The 19376-nt window shown below is 45.7% G+C and overlaps 1 protein-coding gene and 1 pseudogene across 6 annotated transcripts in view; both read left to right on the top strand.

The window, feature by feature from the left end:
• Positions 1–19376, top strand: part of LOC125939991 (zinc metalloproteinase-disintegrin-like atragin) — a 178911-nt gene that overhangs the window by 11898 nt on the left and 147637 nt on the right. For all 6 annotated transcript variants that reach the window (XM_049655608.1, XM_049655606.1, XM_049655605.1 and 3 more), the window contains 2 exons: positions 10348–10437; positions 14756–14888. In XM_049655608.1, coding sequence (XP_049511565.1) covers positions 10348–10437; positions 14756–14888 — 223 coding nt within the window. The remainder of the gene's footprint in view (positions 1–10347; positions 10438–14755; positions 14889–19376) is intronic.
• LOC119465457 (U2 spliceosomal RNA) lies at positions 11206–11384 on the top strand (annotated as a pseudogene).

Consider the following 19376-nt stretch of genomic DNA (forward strand, 5'->3'; position numbering starts at 1 on the left):
ATGCGAATGCTTCTGGCCATTAATCTTTGAATGGTTTCCTCTAGATTACGGGATACTACATGTAGTACAGGAGCAGAGTATGCTATTCTTTGTCTAATGATCGCCGAGTGAATGCGTAATAAAGAAGAGGTTGAACTACCCCATCTCACTCCAACAAATCGACGAAGAATGTTGATTAGGGAGTTGACTTTCTCCTCTAATGCCATTATTTGGGGAGCCCATGATAACCGTCTGTCTATAATAATACCTAAGAAACTTGTGTTGTCGCACAAGTTGCAAACGCTGAGAGTCTAGCAAAAGTTGGAATCTCTTGAGGCATTTCCTTGTAAAAGGAAGTACAGCAGTTTTCTCAAGTGAAATAATCATACCTCTACTTTTCAAAAAAATCATTAATCACTGTTAGGCCAGCTTGTAACTTTTGCTGAACGGCTTGAGTACTCGTGTCAGAAGCCCATATGCACAAGTCGTCTGCATATAGTGAATAATTCAAGGTAGCGGGCAAGATATGGGGTAATTCAGCCATAACACAGTTAAATAAAAATGGACTGAGTACACTACCTTGTGGAACGCCTTGATTCACTTTATGCTCTGTGCTTTTGCCATCAGCAGTTTCAATATAGATTTTCTTGTCTCTTAAGAATTCCGCAATCCATCTCAGTGTTCGGCCAACTATGCCCAACTGAATTAACCCATGCAGTACGTGAGTGTGGCTGGCTGTGTCAAACACTGCAATGGTGATTCTTCCACAGCTCCTCTCATGATCTACGTATGTAACAAGTCTTCACCGTCACTGCAACGTCACTATATGTTTGGTGTGACCAAGTGAAATCTTTGTTGCTAGACAAATTACTTGGGTTCTCTTTTATTCGATGCAACACTCGTAGTGTACGCAAGCATCATGACGACCTACTTAACTTTCTTATCATGCTTGACCACACTTTCTCTGATATGCTTATCAGTGAACTGGCTAACATCAGCTGAGGGAAATTTGCATGGTCTATCTGGCTACAAATACGAAATGAATAATCGTGCTTCCCATCGTAGCCGTGAGTGGGCCGTTCTCATCAGAGCATCATTACCCCATGTTCGACGTTACGATCTTGCTTCTCGGGACTTGTTATGCAAATCCGACTGGTTTGAGTTTCACCGCAATTCTCTGGCAGCACCATAGTAAGTGCTATATATCACTCTACGCCAAGATGATATACGGAATCCTGTCATTAGCTTGAAGATAAATCGGATTTGTTGACATCTGAAAATAAAAGTATAATAATTTGCGGAGACGTAAACAATAATATTGTCGATTTCAACTGTCAGTCTTGTTCGCAGTCTCTAACTTGCCTACTTAGTTCTGGCTCATTTTTCCTTGATTCAGAACGACAAAGTGAGCATGCGCCAAGAGAAGTCGGCAATGTTATTCCCTGGAAACAAATGGACCTACCCTTGGTTCTATCATACCAGCCCATATGATGCTTGTTTCTAGTGGTATCTCACCGGTCCTAGCTGATATTATTAACGAAATGTTCCGTATTGGGGTATTTCCTAGCTCAATTTGAATTGTCAGCTTGCTCTCTCCCTGTTTCCTTCGTGTCCTTGTGTTATATGCGTACAAACCAAATAATAATAATAATCAATCAATCAATCAATCATTTATTTATCGTGCCCAGGAACAACCATGAGGTCTGGGTGCTGGCGCACGTATACGTAGAAAAAGAAATACAGCAGGGGAGTATCAGTGAAAAAAAACAATGAATAAAAATAACAATCTTGAAAAGTGTACATACATGTAACCGAAGGCGCAAAATGCATACATAAATAAAATGGAGAAGGGAAGTTGAACAATATGTGAAACTAAGACACAACAACGGAAAGCTCAGAGCAGAACAAAGACATAGAGTTGAGAAAAATATCAGCAGGGGACAATATCAGCAAATACAACAGGGGAATATCAGTAAAAAAAAACAATGAATAAAAAATTAACAATCTTGAAAAGAAAAGAGTACATACATGCAATCGAAGGCGCAAAATGCATACATAATAAAAAGGAGGAGAAGGGAAGTTGAACAATATGTGAAACTAAGACACAACAACGGAAAGCTGAGAGCAGAACAAAGACAAACAGTTGTGAAAAATATCAAGGTCATGAAAGTGGGCGTTATAGAGACTCTGTATTCTATGGACGGTTGAGTGTTGGTGGTGACAGGCAGCAACATGGAAAGGTCTGTGTTCTCTGGTGATTTTGCGCGGAATACGAATTGTGATACAACTGAGGAGTTCGGGGCACATGAGGATACCGTGAAGGAGTTTGAAAAGGAAAAGCAGGACAGCATGATTACGTCGGCAGCGAAGTAAGGGCAATGGCAATAATCCAACAGTGCTAGAGCAGGGCCCAGAGTCCGTGTTAGCAAAGCGGTGATGATATATGCTTAGAAACTTTTTCTGGACCCGATCTATAATGTCACTGTTGGATCTAGAAATGCCATTCCAGACGACCGACGCGTATTCGAGTTGAGGAAGACAGATTGTTGTGTACAACTTGCGGAACGGTGTAGGGGAATTGAATTCTCTCGACAGTCTGCAAACAGAGCCAAGAGTGCGCATTCCCCGCATAGCGACGCGTTTAGTGTGAGCTGAAAAGTGCAAGGTTGTATCAAAAAGTACACCAAGATCATTGATCTCACGGACCTTACACAATGGTACAGAATCTACTGAATAAGAAAAAGAGATGCTTGCTGTTTTGCGGGTGAAAGTCATGACTTTGGTCTTAGCAGCATTCAAGGTGAGATTATTATCTGTGCACCATTTAGAAAAAGAAAGCAGGTCAGACTGCAGGATGCGACAGTCATCAACAGTGTGAATTGCCTTAAAAATCTTTATGTCATCGGCATATAGGAGGAATGAAGAATGCCGAATGGCGGAAACAACGTCATTAATAAAAATTAAAAAAAGGAGTGGTCCTAACACTGATCCTTGAGGAACGCCGCTGGTTACCATGTACGATGAAGACGTTTGGCCGTTGACGTTAACAAAACATGATCTACCAATAAGATAACTCCGCAATAGATTTACAATTGACGAGTCAACACCAAAGTGCGTAAGCTTGATGAGAAGCAGTGAGTGGCTTACCACATCAAAAGCTTTACTGAGGTCGCAATATATGGTGTCTACTTGCCCCCTTTGAAGTACCGGCGCGGAGATATGTGTCATGAAGCTTGCGAGATTTGTGATAGTAGAGCGGCCGGTGAGGAATCCATGCTGATTCGGAATCAACGTGTTCTTCAAAGTACAAGACAATACGTTGTGAAGAGCAAGCTCAAAAACCTTAGACGTGGCACAGAGAAGAGAAATCGGGCGATAATTTGAGACATCGGTTTTACAGCCAGACTTAAAAACAGGAAAAACACCAGCAGTTTTCCACATGTGAGGGAAGGTGGAAGTATTCAGAGAGCTATTACATATAGATGTCAATACTGGGGCAAATATACTGCCGTACGCTTTTAAGATTGCGGAAGGGATGCCATCAGGACCGCAAGATAGGGAAGGCTTCAAGCGCTTAAGGCATTCGATGATCAGCTTTGCATCAAACAACACAGGACTAGATGTAGGAGCCGTTGTGTGCTGCTGACTGACACCAGCGTTGAAACCTGAAGGCTTATATAAGGAAGAGAAATGGGCAGCAAAACAATCCGCGACTGCTTGGACTTCTACTCCACTAGAGTCGAGCAGGCGAAAACACTCTCCGCGATTACTGGTACGCTTGCGGATATACTTCCAAAATTCCGCCGGCCGGTCGGAGGCGCTCTTTTCCAAGAATGCAATATATGCGTCATGATCCCGCTTATAGAGGCGTTTGCAGAGAGTTCGAAAAAAACGGAATTCTTCTCTCCACTCATTAGGCACAGGAATTCTGGATTTACGGTGCGCGCGATCTTTACGCTTTAGGGCAGTTATAAGCTCAGATGAGAACCAATTGGGATATTTAGAGTGCCTAGGACTGTACTGAGGAATGTATTGGCGCATACCGCTCAAAACAAGCTCTGCAAACTGATCTATTTGGTCATCAACATTAGTTTTATCTGTGACCAGGGACCAATCTCTGGTGGACAAGAAGTCATACAAGCCAACATAATCACCCCGCTTGAAAGCAAATCGAGAAAATTCATTAATGCCAGTCGAGAAGCTCTGCTTCAAGGCTGACACAGAGGCAGTTATCTTAAGTGAGGGGTGGAACTTATCGGGACGGACAAGGGAAATGTCAGAACAGGAAACATCTATAGCTTGAGCATTAGAGAGGCAAAGGTCTAAAACGTTGCCACAGGAATTGGCGATCAAATTGTGCTGCTGAAGAGAACAGAAGGACATAAAGTCTAACAACAGGCTGCATTTATTCTCTATGTAATGATTATAATGAGAATATGTAAGTGTGTTCCAATCAATTCCTGGTGTGTTAAAATCACCAAGAAGGATTACTCTGTGTTTGCGATGGGAGGATAAGACATTTTCAATAGAAGAGATGACCTGATCAAACAATGCAGGAGAAATATTCGGTGGAACGTAGAAGGTTCCGATTAACAATTTTTCACAGCGCGCTAGGCTGACTTCAAGCCAAATCGATTCCTGTACACTTTCTATGTCGCTGCGCCTTACACATGTCAGTGAGCTGTCAACGGCAATAAGTACGCCACCACCTTTTTGCTTAACTCCACTGAAGTCCCGGTCACTGCGAAAGACGTTATAAAGTGGCGGAAAAAAGTCTGAGGAGGAAATTTCACTGCAGAGCCAAGTTTCGGAAATAACAAAAATAGGAATGGAAGACGAAATGACATTGGCGAAAAATTCACGTGCCTTGGTGCGAAGTCCACGAACGTTTTGGTAGAAAATGTTCAGATTACACACCACTTTGATCGTTTGGGGTCTTCTCTGAAGCATGAAGCATACCGTCGTGTAGCACCCCACGGAACGGCTTGAACAGGCACCCCATTGGCCACATAGACGGGTCGTTAAGGCGCTTAAGAGCTTCATCGTCGATGGCTTCATCAGCGCAGGCGAGAAATGAGGCATACGAATTATGCCTCGTCTTCAGGCGTTTGCAGGCGATTGGCGGTGCTCCGACGTTTGACAGGTGAGCAGTCAGATCCGCAGACGTCGTATTTTGAGAAAGCCTGGACAGAACGCGCCCCGCTTTCGGTCGCGGGGCGCGTTTCGCTACAGATATTGCCTTGCTCTCCCCAGCTCCAAAACAAGCAGGCCGACGTTCACTCCGAGTTGCCTTGGAGAGATGGTCAGCGGTGACAGCACTCGGCGAAGCAGTCTGGACGGTCGCAGCATATGTTTTCTTGGACGGGTGGAGCGGCAGCACAGTAGGAGAAATGGGCGGCATCACAGTAGGAGAAATGGGAGACGGCTTGCCAAGCGCATCACGCAGTGAACGCACCTCGACCTGTAGCGCACCTATAGTCTCGGCCTGCTGAGCGGATGCCAGCGCGTTTACCCTGTGCAGACGCTCGTTGTCACTCCGCAGCCGCGCCACCTCATCGCTGAGGAAGGATATTCCCTCGAGCGCCTGAAGGAGAAGGCCACGGAGGGCCGCCATGTCACCAACCGCCTCAAAACCGGTCCCGACGAGAGCGGGGCCCTGTGGAGGGGTCGCCGATGGGGAAGCAGCGGGCGTGTTGGGATCGCTAGGCCTAGCCTCTGGAATGTCGGCGTGGTCGGCGTTCTGGCACAGGTTACACGTGAAAGCTTTCTCACCAGACTTCAGAAGCTCAAGGTCCTCGTCGGGCCATGCAATACACTTCACGTGTGCACGTTTTTCGCACGAAATACAGCGATGAAACTGCTGTTTTCAGTAAAAAGGCTGGGAGCACAGAATACTAGGCGCCATCTTGCGAAGCAGATGGCGCCTAGTACGGACGTAATAATAATAATAATAATAATAATAATAATATTTAATAATAATAATAATAATAATAATAATAATAATAATAATATAATTGAAGTTGGTAAAATATATTCCCAGTCTTGAAAAAAGTCACTATATGAACCATTAACATCCCATTTGTATATTGCAATTTTAATGCAATTACCATTCTTTGCCTATTTCGGGCGTTTTCAGTCTATCTATCTATCTGTCAATGACATTGTCGTTGGGTTGTCGGCATTCTAATTTCTTCATCCAACTCTGGTCATGCCTTTGTCCCCAAGCCTTCTAGACCGAGCCAGTGGCCCAAGTTGTCTAATAGCTTCTTCCACTACAGACCCTTTTTTTCATGGGCAACGCCATATTACGTAGGCAGTGGTGCCGTCTATGGGCAGTCGGCATACTGGCTTGGGCGAGCGTTCCTTGTTGTATGCCATGTGTACTCTTGGCGGCAGTTTCTGGCGGTTGTTTTCGCGTTCGCACGGTTTGTTTAGTATGACGTGGCGTCTTCTAGGTGTGAAACGATTCTGTGAGTCGTACTGAAGTGATTTAAATCAGCATGGCCGGATTTTTTGTGGCATTGAGGCGGGAGGGAACATCCAGCGGGATGTGTGTGCGAGTGTTAGAGCTTACAATCAACCACGGAGATCAGTCGGTATTTCTGCAAATTCGTCACACTAATGTAACCATACTACAGCATTATCACTGTAGTTATAAGATGTAGTTTAGCAGCAATGAGGAGTTACAGAAACATATGACGATCTTAACAGCGTGAATACCATTCTGCCACGGAATAAGTTGTGCTGTTAAGTTTGACAAGCATTCAAATTGTTATCTGTAGATACATTGCCGAACTACCTCGCTTGGTTGACAAGGTTTACACCCACGAATAAAATAATTTAGTTTAGTAATAACAGCATACTGTGCAGTGTGAATCACACTTGTCGAGTGACTGGGTGCGGACTGCGCGAGTGTCTGATGCAGTGGTAGATGCTGTTTGTTTTATACATACTCATTTGTTCTATATAGCGCACGGTCCAAGCATGACCACGCGATGTCTTATTGAGGCGATAGCTTGTTTTTTTCTAGCGTTAAGGGCCCCGTGACATAGAAAATTCGGCGGCGCTTTCGGCGTGCGGCGTCCGCGGCCAAGAAAATCATCCTGAAATACCCCGACCGCACAGGACCTTTCAGAGCCGCTGGTGAACTAATTGAAATTCTCAAAGCAAAATTCGTCAGAAAAGTTGTGAAGTACGACTTAACCACACCCTACAGATATGATAGCGTCGGATTGTAATTTTCATGTACGAGAAAACATAATTATGTTACGCGGAAACTCAAACGGAAACCTTCTTTTCCAGTATTTCTACCGTTCATACAGCAACGCACTCCGGTCGGCGTTCCTTGCAAAAACACCATCCAGATGGCGCTCGCCTCCTCGGCAGCGGCGCGCCCAGACGAAAGTGCAGAAAAAAAAAGCTACAGTTGCCAACTTGTCAGGAGGGTTTATCCTCTTTTTTACCCGAAGCTCAGTAGAGGTCAGTAAGCTACTCTTAGAATGTTGCAGACGGGATCTTTCCCGTCGCGAGGCTTCCTCAGTAGGATATACTCAGACGTGGACCCTGGTTGTCCCGACTGTAATGAAACCTTTTGCTCTATGGCGCACATGCTGTGGCGATGTCCCGCATTGCCTAACGACCTTCTCTCCAGCGGAGCCGAATGGGAGGAGTCCATCAGAATAACGGTACTTCGAAAGCAAGCCCAGGCTATGCAGAGGGCCCAGGAAAGGGTGGAGCGTCACGGCGTTCTGTCTTCTACGTGGGAGCTGCCAGCGGTTACAATGGCCCCCCGTCAGGTGGTCCTGACAGTAGCTCCTCAGGATCAAATAAAGTTCCTTGTCTGTCTGTCTGTCTGCCTGGAAGCCTGACAAACAGTGAGGGATCATCGAATGCTATCGCGTTCCACTCTTGAAGGCAAAGCTTAAGCATCCTCCATCTTTTTTTTCGTTTTGCGAAAGAACACGATTAAAACCGACTTTCTTTTTATAAGGTCTTGTTAGGCCCGTCAGATACGCTGCACTGACCCGACTTAAAGAAATTGTGTCCTTGCAAATAGCAGTCGCATTCTTTTTATGCGATCCCCATTGGATGTCACTGTTTTACTGGTAAAAAGGCAATGCCGAAGCACAAAGCTTATATGTGTCAGACTGGTTTATCAACCGCACTGAGCAATGCAATATCGGACTCATACAGGAGGATAACGTAGATATGGCATAGTGATTTCAAATCTACTAGAGTGGAAATGCGTGAAAACGATGCCGGTGGCTGACGCAAATGTTTTAAAACAATTGGTGTTTAGATCGATGTTTCGGGGTTGCATTGGATTGGCCGTACGCAAGGACCCTTCTGTTTTTCTTCCCACTCCGAGCGATCAGACAAACAGGATATTCCAGTTCACGCTTGCAATTAACAGACGCCGGTTTTCTCTGTCAAGTAAAAACCGTTACAGCCAAAATAGTTCTCAACACATACACACCACCGCTTATGATGGGGCTTCGCATTTTACGCAATCAAGAGAAATTTCAGCTTACTGTAGGTACTCCTGCACCTACAGGCTACAAACCTACAAACATAGGACAGGCGCCTGTCCTATGTTTGACCTTCCTTTTGTGGCGTTTCTCTTGTTTGCGCCTGAAAAAAAAATTCAAGTATGCACCAACTAGGCGCACAGAGAGTTCTTCTAAGTCTCATAGACCTTTTTGTGATGCCGTCGTGGTATCTACATCGTGGTCATTCCAGCTTCTCATCTGACTCTGCTCATGACACCGTCGTGTCATCGTACTGATTGCGCTGTCTTCATGCATTCTTTGTCATACCGTCATTGACGAGCAGTCGTGGTCGTTCCATCATTGTCATTCCGGCTTCGTCATCCAGTTGTCGTCCAAACACCGTCGTCGTCGTCTCTTATTCGTTGCCATACGGTCGTCGCCCTGCCATTGTCATCCGATGGCCCTCATGCCGCCGTCACGCTGTCGTCCTTATACAGTCGTCATCGTTTCAGAATCGTCCGGTCATAGTCATCATGCTGTCAACGTCATAGTTCCTTACTCGTTCTGTCTTCGTCCTTCTTTCGTCGTCGTCATGCCTTTACGCTTATGTCTCATGACCATGGCAAATGAGTGTCACAGCAAAGTGGGCTGATACCGCCGCCAGTATATGTCCAATTAGCCGAGGCTAGGAAGTCTCAGAATGAACGCTCCATACTCTAAAATAAACTTGTCGTTAGCAACACTGTGTGTCGCTAAGTTGCTTGAATGCTAATTGCATTATCGTCGATGGTCATCGTGAAACGCGTTGCTCAGAAACTTACTCTTGAATACATACACAGAAAGAAAATTACTCATAAATGTAGTGATATATGCCACAGAAAAATTTTCAGTTGAACGTTGAGCAGCTGCGCTTGTATAATAGTCGCATATTTGCCTCGCAACAATCTAATATCACTTGAGGTAAAGAAAATGGTGTACTCTATGCAGCGCCTTCGGCGTGGCAATAACTTCCGTATTTCATATGTTTCCGTATGTTTCTATTACCGTATGTTTCTATTACCAAAGCCGCGAGGCTCAATGAAAGGAAAGCGAATGGCAGCTTGTTAAAAAATTTGTTTTCCAAACCACTTTCCTGTTGCCATTATGTTATTATTTACTGATATTTGTAAATGATTTATTATAGAGAATAGGTATGTCGAGAAAAACAAGTCAGGAATGGTTTGCTCGTAAAACAGTGCGTAGCCCCACCGAAAAATTTTGACTTCACTACACTTTTTAGGGTTACAGTAATTGTGGCCAGCCACTCAGAGCAAGCTATGACTCACATCGTAACGTTTATGACATAAGCAGAAAACATTATCCCTTTGTCGAACACCCAACTGCTTTTGGCAACCTCTGTAAATTCAAACGAGTTCATTTTTTTTTTGTGGCGACTTGAGTTCTTGCGCCGGTCTGTAGCCACAACAGCGTCGCATGTATTAAAAATTCTGGAAAGTACTTGAAAACTGAGTTGCAACACAAAGTATACTTATTGTACCATTATGCTTTCCACATTAAACTTATTGTACTTATAGTATTGTACTATTGTACAAATTCTACTACTAGCTTAGCCGCCGAGACAGTCATGCGCAGCCACGGCTGGACTAAGGGAGGAGACGTACACTCACCTGCCCCCTCTATCGCGTGCTTGATCACGTTACCACACGATCACCTTGTTCCCCCCCCCCCTTTTCCGCTCGCTTGATCACGTGACCTCCTACAAAAGGTGCGCGGGAAGACAGTGCGCATCATGCAGTCATCCTTATTATGGTATACCTGAAGACTGAAGATCACGCATTTCGTAGCTGTAAGCACTTATTTATCTTCTAACAATTTTCAGCTAAATGTGAGTGACCTTGGTGGGAAAGTATACACAGATCCAACAGTGGCTGCTGTATTGCTGGTTGCTCAAGACAAATGCTTGCTTGTGGTAAGTATATGTCTCCCTAAATCACTAGTTACCGGATAAACGACTTTTCAACACCCCGGAACTGCAACGATATTCCCGAGAGCATGACATTTTGCTTGCGACCTAATATGAGGCTTGTATTTTGCAAGCTCTAGATTTTGCGAGCTCAGTGCTGGCCAGATTCAGAATGAAGCGCGCGGCCCAACAAGTTCATGGAAAACATTACTGCGGAGCTGTTTTTAAACTCTAGAATTGCGATGATATGTATTGACGGGAATAGGTTCTTTATGTGATGTGTATTGTCAGTCTTGAGTACTGTGATGCAGCGGCGTCTCGTAACAGCAACGGGGGCATATAACAAAAAAATCTGTCATTTCACTCTGAAGGTGCATGTCTAGCGAAGCTGTGTATGTGGTAATTCACTGTTGCTCCAGTGAAACGTTCTAAATTCGCGGGATAGGGGCCACATGGACGGTTCGCATCTCTATTCGCCTCGTAGTCCTGGCAGGCAGCACACTTACGCTTGATGTCCGCGGTCCACTCATCATCGGTGGTCTCCTTCCGCAGCCGCCGCGCCCAGTCCCTTTTCTGTTCACGCCGTCGTTCTTGGTAGGCACGCTGTTCTTTTTCATGCTGTACAACACGCAGCCTACCCATTTCACAGTCAGAGCAGAACTGAGGAAAGGAGCATACGTAGAGCACGACGTCAGGAGACATAAGACACTCAGATTGGTAGGCACTAATTTGAATACGCTGGGTGGCTTACACTCGTATGGTGTGAACGTAGACATGGCCGACGCGGGTCTAAGTGTAGTATCTGTACTTATCAGCTTATTATCTGATACAGGTTGTATTTGAAGCCAAGATATAAACTTATTTTTGCAAGTAGGCGGGGTGCTTCAAGCCTGCTTCACCTCCGCCACGGGTCGGCCCAGTATTGCACTATCTTCGGTATCGACCCATATTGTTGGTCTACGGACACCGATCCGCTGAAAACAAGCCATATACAGCTTCGCTGTAAACATTTGCATCTGCGTACAGGTTGGGCACAGTTCTTCTCTTTAAGCACTTAGTCACGTCTCCTTAGTTTGTTCCGATGTTATGATGGCCTCTACTTACAGTACACAACTGTCCCCCCAGAAACTGCCAGTTAGTATAGAGATGAATATGCTGTTTGCTTATAAGTTTCACTAAGCGTTTTTACACCAAGCGACAAAGCAAAGTCAAAAGTACCAGCCACATAACATTTGCTTCTATATAACAGGCACAACAACAAGAATTCAGCTAATGAGTTGCTTTGTTCAAGAGAAAGACGGAGAGAAAAGAAAAGGCATGGTGGCAAATCAGGTCCACTTGCTTTACTTCCCTACTCTGGGGGAAGTGGAAGAAGACAGAAAAGTAAAGCAGAGAAAGAAATGAAGAATGAGTGATGCGCCCGTGCACTCAAGACCGCGTTCGTCGCCCATTTCCAGGTGGTCGCTGAGCTAGTCGTCTTCAAAAAGTGCAGCAGCGTTCTTAAGACCCGCAGCGCGGATGATTGTATGGCCTTGGCCTGAGTATTTTTTGAGCGCTCTGTCCTTCAGTAGGCTTAAAGTGGCAAGCAATGCCTCTTTTTTATTGTCAAAGGATGTGCAGCAGTTCAGCATATGTTCTATATACCGTCGCAATAACAAACGCTGCCCGAGGCACGGTCTATTATGCATATACAGAAGCAGTCGGCCTTCGTACAAGCTACGCCCAACCTCAAACAACACAATAAACTTCCGTCGAATCTAGATAAACCAAATAGCACTCGAAGCGGCGAAGTGCTTATACATATTGAGTCAAGAGCTACCTTTGAAATTTGTTACAGAAAACAATGCGCACATGTTTTTGCACGATACGAGCACAAGAAAGAGAGTAATCACTTGTACATGCATAAGCCTACCCAATAAATAAATGTCGTTAAGCAAATCAGCGATGTTCGTAGTGTGCTAAACATCGTCAATTAAAAAAAATTACTTATAATAACCATAATCCCTAATGCAAAATTTGAACGTAACTCTATACGTGTTTTCATTTCTGCGATATAATGGCTGGCGCAGACACTCTCTCGTGCAGCACGTTGCAAACACAGCGAAGTGTGGTGAGACTGCATCGCTAATCGGGGAGATCGTAAGAGGCAGCGCATTGTTGACGCGGGAGCATGATTCACAGCAGCAGCCGCAGACAGACCTCCGCTCATACAGCGCTTTGTTTCCATACCGGCGGCGCATGCTACCCTAGCGCCATCTCGTAGTCATCATCGCCGCAGAGCCCTTCTTGCGCCGCACTAAGCTTTTATTTTCACGCTTTCGCCATACCCTCCTCCTCCGCTTTCCTACTCGCGCTCTCTTCGCTGTCGCCGTCTTTCATCTCCCGCTGCGCTCCACGTTCGCTCTTCCATCCTTCGCTGTGCTCCTTCGCTCGGTTACGCCGAGGGCACTGACGCCAACGCTCGCCGCAGGAGCGGGTGCCTAAGAGCTGCGCTCTAAAAAAGTCGTACTTTCTTCCTAAAGGTGAAGTGTTGATAGCGATGACAAAGTATTAGACAACTACAAGAAGCAAGGTTTCGAGTTATATGGGCCGCGTAAATTGCTGTAAATTTTCGCTTACAAATTAACTAACAAGCATGGTGTCAGGTGCGGACAGGTAAATATCAACAGTTCTCACTCGATGACCAAGAACAAACGTTCTCAAAATGCGAGCGTGATCAAGTACGTCGGTTGCCGGGAGCAAACGCGTTGTGCCGCCTCTCGCTTCACCGCGTCTCGCAAACTTGACATTTTGCAACCTCTCACACTAGGCGCCCGACAAGACAGCACAATTGAAGTCACCAGCCATCTCGGCTAGCCTAACCGTTACACTCGGTGCGAGATCCGTGTACGAGCTTAGCCGCCGGGACAGTCATGTGCAGCCATGGCCGGATTAAGGGTGGAGACGCACATTCACCTGCCCCCTCTAGCGCGTTCTTGAACACGTCACCGCACGCCAACCTTCTTCCCCCATTTCCGCTCGCTTGATCATGTGACCTCCAACCATAGGTGCGCGGGAAGACGGTGCACATCATGCTGTCATCCTTTGCGGCTCATTCTCACCCGCTTTCCCTCAAACCCGCAGCATACAGTGCGCAGTGCGCTATAGGACCCTATCGCACTTGACGACAGTGACAGCGAAAATTCGCCTGGATGGACCCTTCACTCACACCACAAGGAAACTGTCGACGATACACCGACGCAGTGTATTACGAAGGTCACGCTCTTAGCTACGCGCAGTAGCGCCTTTTGGCTGAGACCGTCGTGTCTATTCGACAACAGTAGTAGCTTGGGCGAGATGGTAGATGGTAAATTATAATATAACCAAGCACAGCTCGGCAGTGAAAGAGACAGACAAAAGTCCAACGATGTTTACTGATAATTCGAAAAGACACATTAAGAGTCATGCGACGAAATGATAAAAACTGTGGCTCCAATCCACGCTGTCAAGGTGGTCGGACAGCGAAGCTGGAAATGACACCCACAACGATTACCCATTGTGACGTTACATGAGTTCACACACGTGGCTCTACAATGAGTGAAACCAGAGACAAGTTAAATGTACATAACCACACCCTTTAATACTTCACAACGGCATAATACCGTATTCACGCTGTTCTTCTGGCGTCTTTACTTTCCGTGGTCTATCCATGGTAGCCTGCAATGCACTGAATGAGTTGCTAGACCGTGGTGAAGTCGCTACGTGATTTCTATGCGGTTGGGTACTTTTCCACTCGGAATAGCTTACGCAACCGTAATCTTTACCGGAAGCACACACGAGAGAAGGAACGCTGTAAACGACACCCACAACGATTACCCATTGTGACGTCACTTGAATTCACACACGTGGCTCTACAAAGAGTGAAACCAGAGACACAGGATTCACGAGGGTTTCAAATGACGTCAATCCCTTTCGAAGCAGCTGCAAACCTAATCTTTACCGGAATGCGTCGGAGGGTGTTCCCATTGTTCACACGCACCTTATCAGCCATCATGTGGCTTTGAGGCTTGTTTTGTGGTTTTTATTTTGAAAACGAGTGGTGAGCTGTATGCCTGATTTCAAGGGAGATATGCTGTTTGTATTCAATTTTTAGGCTGGCGTTTTTTGCTTACACCGACACGAAAATTTCCTTGGGTGGTAGAGGTATGGAGCTTCGCTGTAAAAAAAAGACACAATCAAAGGTATCCTATCACGTCCCATGGTCTAACAATTTGCAAGGCGCCCAAAAATACACTACTCCTTTCGTTGGTTCAGAAGAAAAAATATCCCCCCGTGTGACTTGCAGAAAGGATTTCTGGGGAACAGAATGCGGATAACGCACTACAATAATGCTACGCCGGACGTAAACGGCTGCTTTCCCCATATTTTAACGGAAACAAACGAACAGCCCTCAACCGGCAGCACATACAGAACTCACGGTAAGTAAAATGTGACGAACATTTCCGAAGTGCTTATTAAAGATTGTTGCCGTATAAATGCCGTATAGATGCCATATACATGATATCTCTGCGTTTCCAAAGATAATGTGCCGCAGTTATTATATACTGCGTCATTTCTTGCTCCGAGTTGCAGTGCACATTTGTAATATATGGCACGGATAGATGGAGTACAACTGACCGAAAGCGTTGGTTTAGGTACGTTCATATAGCCTCCATAAACAAACCTGCGGGAACCAATGTGTTGTGTTTTTAAATGCGAAGCTTTTTGTGGCAAACATTTGCCACTTTGAAAGTATCTCTCTATCTGCCTAGCCGCCTACGTCTTGGTGCTTTCATGGTCGTTTCGTTAACTTGGTAGGCTCCCCCGCACACTGCTTCGTATAACCTCGATTCCCACAGAGCGTGTGATATCGGCCGGCATTTCATAACAGCGAAGCTGTTTACGCCAGCCGTAATTTGTGGTTCGTATCAATAAATAAAAGAAAATACACTTTATTGCTGTGAGGAAGGATTCGAGCCCGCGTACCCCCGGTCCCTAGGCGAGAGTCGTAACCACTAGGCTATAGAGCCACTTTTCTTTATTGCCTCGCATGTCACAGATCCTACGAGCGCAGAAGAACAGACTAACAGGATCATATATCGGTGAACCGTCAGGTGTTTGCTAACTACATGTCATCAGTATTTCCGCATGTGCAACAAAGTTCCAATCTTGGAACCCACTCCGGTACAAATGTCTGCACCTTCTGCACTTCGACAAAAAATGGTACACAGATTCGCAAAAATGTTCTCGAACGGGTCTCACATCAATGTCTGCATTGTGTGCAGCCGTCCGCGTTCGCCATAGGCTGTGCAGGACCAGGAGCGTGACAAGATCAAAAGGCACGCCATCGTCGTTTTCAACCGTGAGATAACGGATTCCATGCGGATTTAATGGCAACTCTTTTTTCAGAGTTCTCTGCAAGATGTCCAAGAAAAACAGCCAGCTCCAGCAATCTAAAAACACGTGTTCAGTGGTCTCTGGTTTTTTGCATAATAAGCAGTTAGTACCCCACGGAACAAATAAACCCCGATCTTCTAACCATGTTTTAACGGGTAAGGTTCCTGTGTGCAGCTTAAAAAAAGGTTTTAACCCCTGGCGCAACGAGCATTGTTTTAATGCGTTTCAAAACATCTTTTCCTGGGCCTACACAGTATAATTCACGGTACAATGGCACAGGAAATAACACATCAACGAGGTTTTTGTACAGTTTCTTACGTGACACCTCGGCCAAATATTGCAAAGAAAAGCGTACCGATAAGAAACAGAAAGATGAAACTACTTCTTTAGATATCCCCGTACTGGTCATTGCTCACACACCGAAGATACAACAAATTCCGGTAGCACTTTACCCAGCCTTAGTTGAATCATAGTTCTAAGAAACGTGTGATCTACATCTCGGAGAAAAACAAATTGACTGACAAGTTGTCTTACATACAGATGGGCTAAACCAAGCCCACCATCACGCACTCTTTTAAATAGATTTGTACGGCTCGTTTTTTCCCACACAGAGCTCCATATAAAGACCGCGAACACTCTGTGCATTTTTTGTACATTTAACCTGCTGCAATGTAAGACTTGAATTACATACCATAGCTTGCTTACGAGAAATATGTTGTAAGTCGTGGCCCGTGCGAGAATGGACTTATCCCAGCCTTTCCATTTTTGTGCGTTTTCACGCAACACTTCTGTTTGTTTCTTCGAATAAGTCTGGCGGTCACAGTCGTACGGCAAGGGCACAACTAAGTAGATTGTCGGTGTTTCCTGCCATTTATTGTTCATAAACACCCTGGGAGCAACGTCGCATTCCCCATGCCAAAACCCAAGGCACTTGTCCCAGTTTACAGCCCTACCACTTGCCTGACAAAACTTTTTACGGCATTGACAGTATGCATTACACTTTCATGATCAACACAGAAAACTGAAATGTCATCAGCGTAAGCAAGAAGGCTGACCTCGGCTTATATAAGTTGAATCCTCGTATCGCGTCGTTCCTAATTGCGCTTAGACAAGAAGGTTCAATATATATACAAAAGAGAAGCGGTGATAACGAGCACCTTTGTCTTACTGAGCGCGGTACTGGTACGCGCTCTCCTACTGATTTGTTTATTATCAGCCTCGTCGTACATCCGGCGTAAGCCATCCGCACACATTCGCTGATCACATTGCCTACATTCACATAATCAAGTATAGATAGAAGCAAGTCGTGCGGCACGCGGTCGAATGCCTTCTCAAGGTCAACCTGCAGCATGGCGACACTGCGTTGCATTGCGTCACATCATTCAAGGATTGATCGTGCTATGTGTATGTTTGTCATAATTGTCCTTCCTTTTATTCCGCACGTTTGATGCGGACCGACTAAATCTTTCATTACTGTCTGCAACCTGTTAGCCAATACTTTCATTAATATTTTATAGTCTATGTTTGTCAGACTAATGAGTCTATACGATGCAACATCACGCAATTTCATTGGGTCTTCAGTTTTTGGTATTAAGACCGTGTGTGCGGACAGAAAGGACGGCAGAAGATGTTTTTTTCTCATAAGCCTCGTTGTATACTTCAGTCAAAACTGGTGCGATAACCCCCTTAAACGCCTTGTACAATGCAGCGCCTAAGCCATCCGGCCCCGGTGACTTGCCATTATTTAAACGATCAACCGCCTTATTAACCTCCTCTACTGTTATGGGTACTTCTAATATTTCCTTGGTTTCGTCGTCAAATGTTGGCATCAATGAAACGAAGTCATTTTTGAATCTGCCAGCGTCAACTTGACCACGAGAAAACAGTAATTTGTAGTATTTGAAAAAAGAACTTGCTCTTTTTTTCCGTGTTGGTAAGTGTGATGTGTTTTTGTTGTCACCGATCTCGGGGGCGTGCGGGTGTCATGAGAGATGGAGAGGGAAGACGCATGGCAACACAGCAAGCAGGTTTTAATTACACGCGAACTCGAAACTCGACATAAAGCTCACTCAAACTAGAATACACTCAACTAAAACACAATGAACAAATAAAGGTTAACAAAAACAACCTAATAAATCTATCCACGTTCATGCCCTTAACTTTGCCTACGCTAGTCCTGGGCGTTTCCTACACCAAAGTCTGGCATCACTGGCTTACTGTTGTGGCGATGCAAGAAAGTCGTTCTTACGGAGTTCGGCCTCGTTGCTCGTCTTCTCCCGGCGGGGATCTCGTTGGACCTTTCTTATTGTCGGTGCCTCCGCCGACTGTCGTATAGTCGTTGCTGCCTTGCGGTCGGTCCTTCAACTCGCTCTTCTCGGGAGCCTGGATAACCCGGTCGCTGCTGACGTGGCAGGGAGGCGCGACGGCTTAGGCCTAGCGACGTGCTCGGCCGCCGCTTCCGTCTCGGTCCTTTCCCGAGTGCCGACGTGGCGTTCCGGGGATCATTCGAACGTGCCGGTCTGCCGTGGAAGAGGGGTCCTTTCTGGGGTGCCCGGTCCTGCCGTGAGAGGCTGCAGCCGGTCCAGGAGCCTCACTCGAACTTGCCGAGGTCGACGGCCACACCTTGGACGGCCAACGTCACGGACTCGGCCAGACCCCCCAAGTCTCCCGTCGCCAGAGCGGAGCTGGCAATGCGACCTTCCTGGCCCGGAGCCACGTCGATAATGCTCGCTCAGCCTTGCTTCTCCCCCGATGACAGCTCGGATCACGCGCCTCGCGCGCTCGCGCCCTTCAGAACGCTCCGATCACATCGTCCTTGTCTTCTTTTATGGCGCCGCCGGCGTCTTACTCATGACAGTAAGCAATGACCCAGTATATTCTATTTCTGTTATTTCATTTTGTGAAGCATATTTCTTTTCGACTCACAAGGCACGTTTTGTTGGCATTTCACCTGTGCACAAGTTCTCAGCTCTGGCAGGAATCAATGCTCCCTTGTATCGCTCTTGGTCTATTAACTCAAGTTTTTGCTTTATGCTTTTTATGTCTTCTGAGAACTAACCGGGTTGTGTACTTTCCGCTTCCAATAATTGCTGCAGATCCCATCTAAGACGGGACTCAATTTATTTTTCCGCGTGTCTCAATACACTGGCCCTTTCAAGTGCTTTTAATTTATTTGTTTATTTACAAACTTCCCATTTATGTTCCCAGCTATCTAAGTTTTGAGTTGTTATTTCATCTATAGCCTCGAGAAACTGCCTACAGAACTCGTCATCTTTCAGCAAGATTGCATTAAATTTCCAGAGATCCCAAGAAAATAATTTGTAATTCCTTCTTTTTTTTCCAACACAGAAAGAAACCAAACAATGATCACTAAACGCAACAGGCAATAGAGCCACGCTTGCAGAACAAGCATTTATACGAACCATTATAAATGATTGCGTTCGAGCGTCGTCGTCTTAGCCCACAGCTAGCGCGTTCGCACACTCGTTCTCTGCGAGGTGAAGAGGTTTTGCGCGCTATGAGAGAGCGAG

Source organism: Dermacentor silvarum, chromosome 9, assembly GCF_013339745.2.
Source record: "Dermacentor silvarum isolate Dsil-2018 chromosome 9, BIME_Dsil_1.4, whole genome shotgun sequence".
Classification (NCBI taxonomy): Eukaryota; Metazoa; Arthropoda; class Arachnida; order Ixodida; family Ixodidae; genus Dermacentor; species Dermacentor silvarum.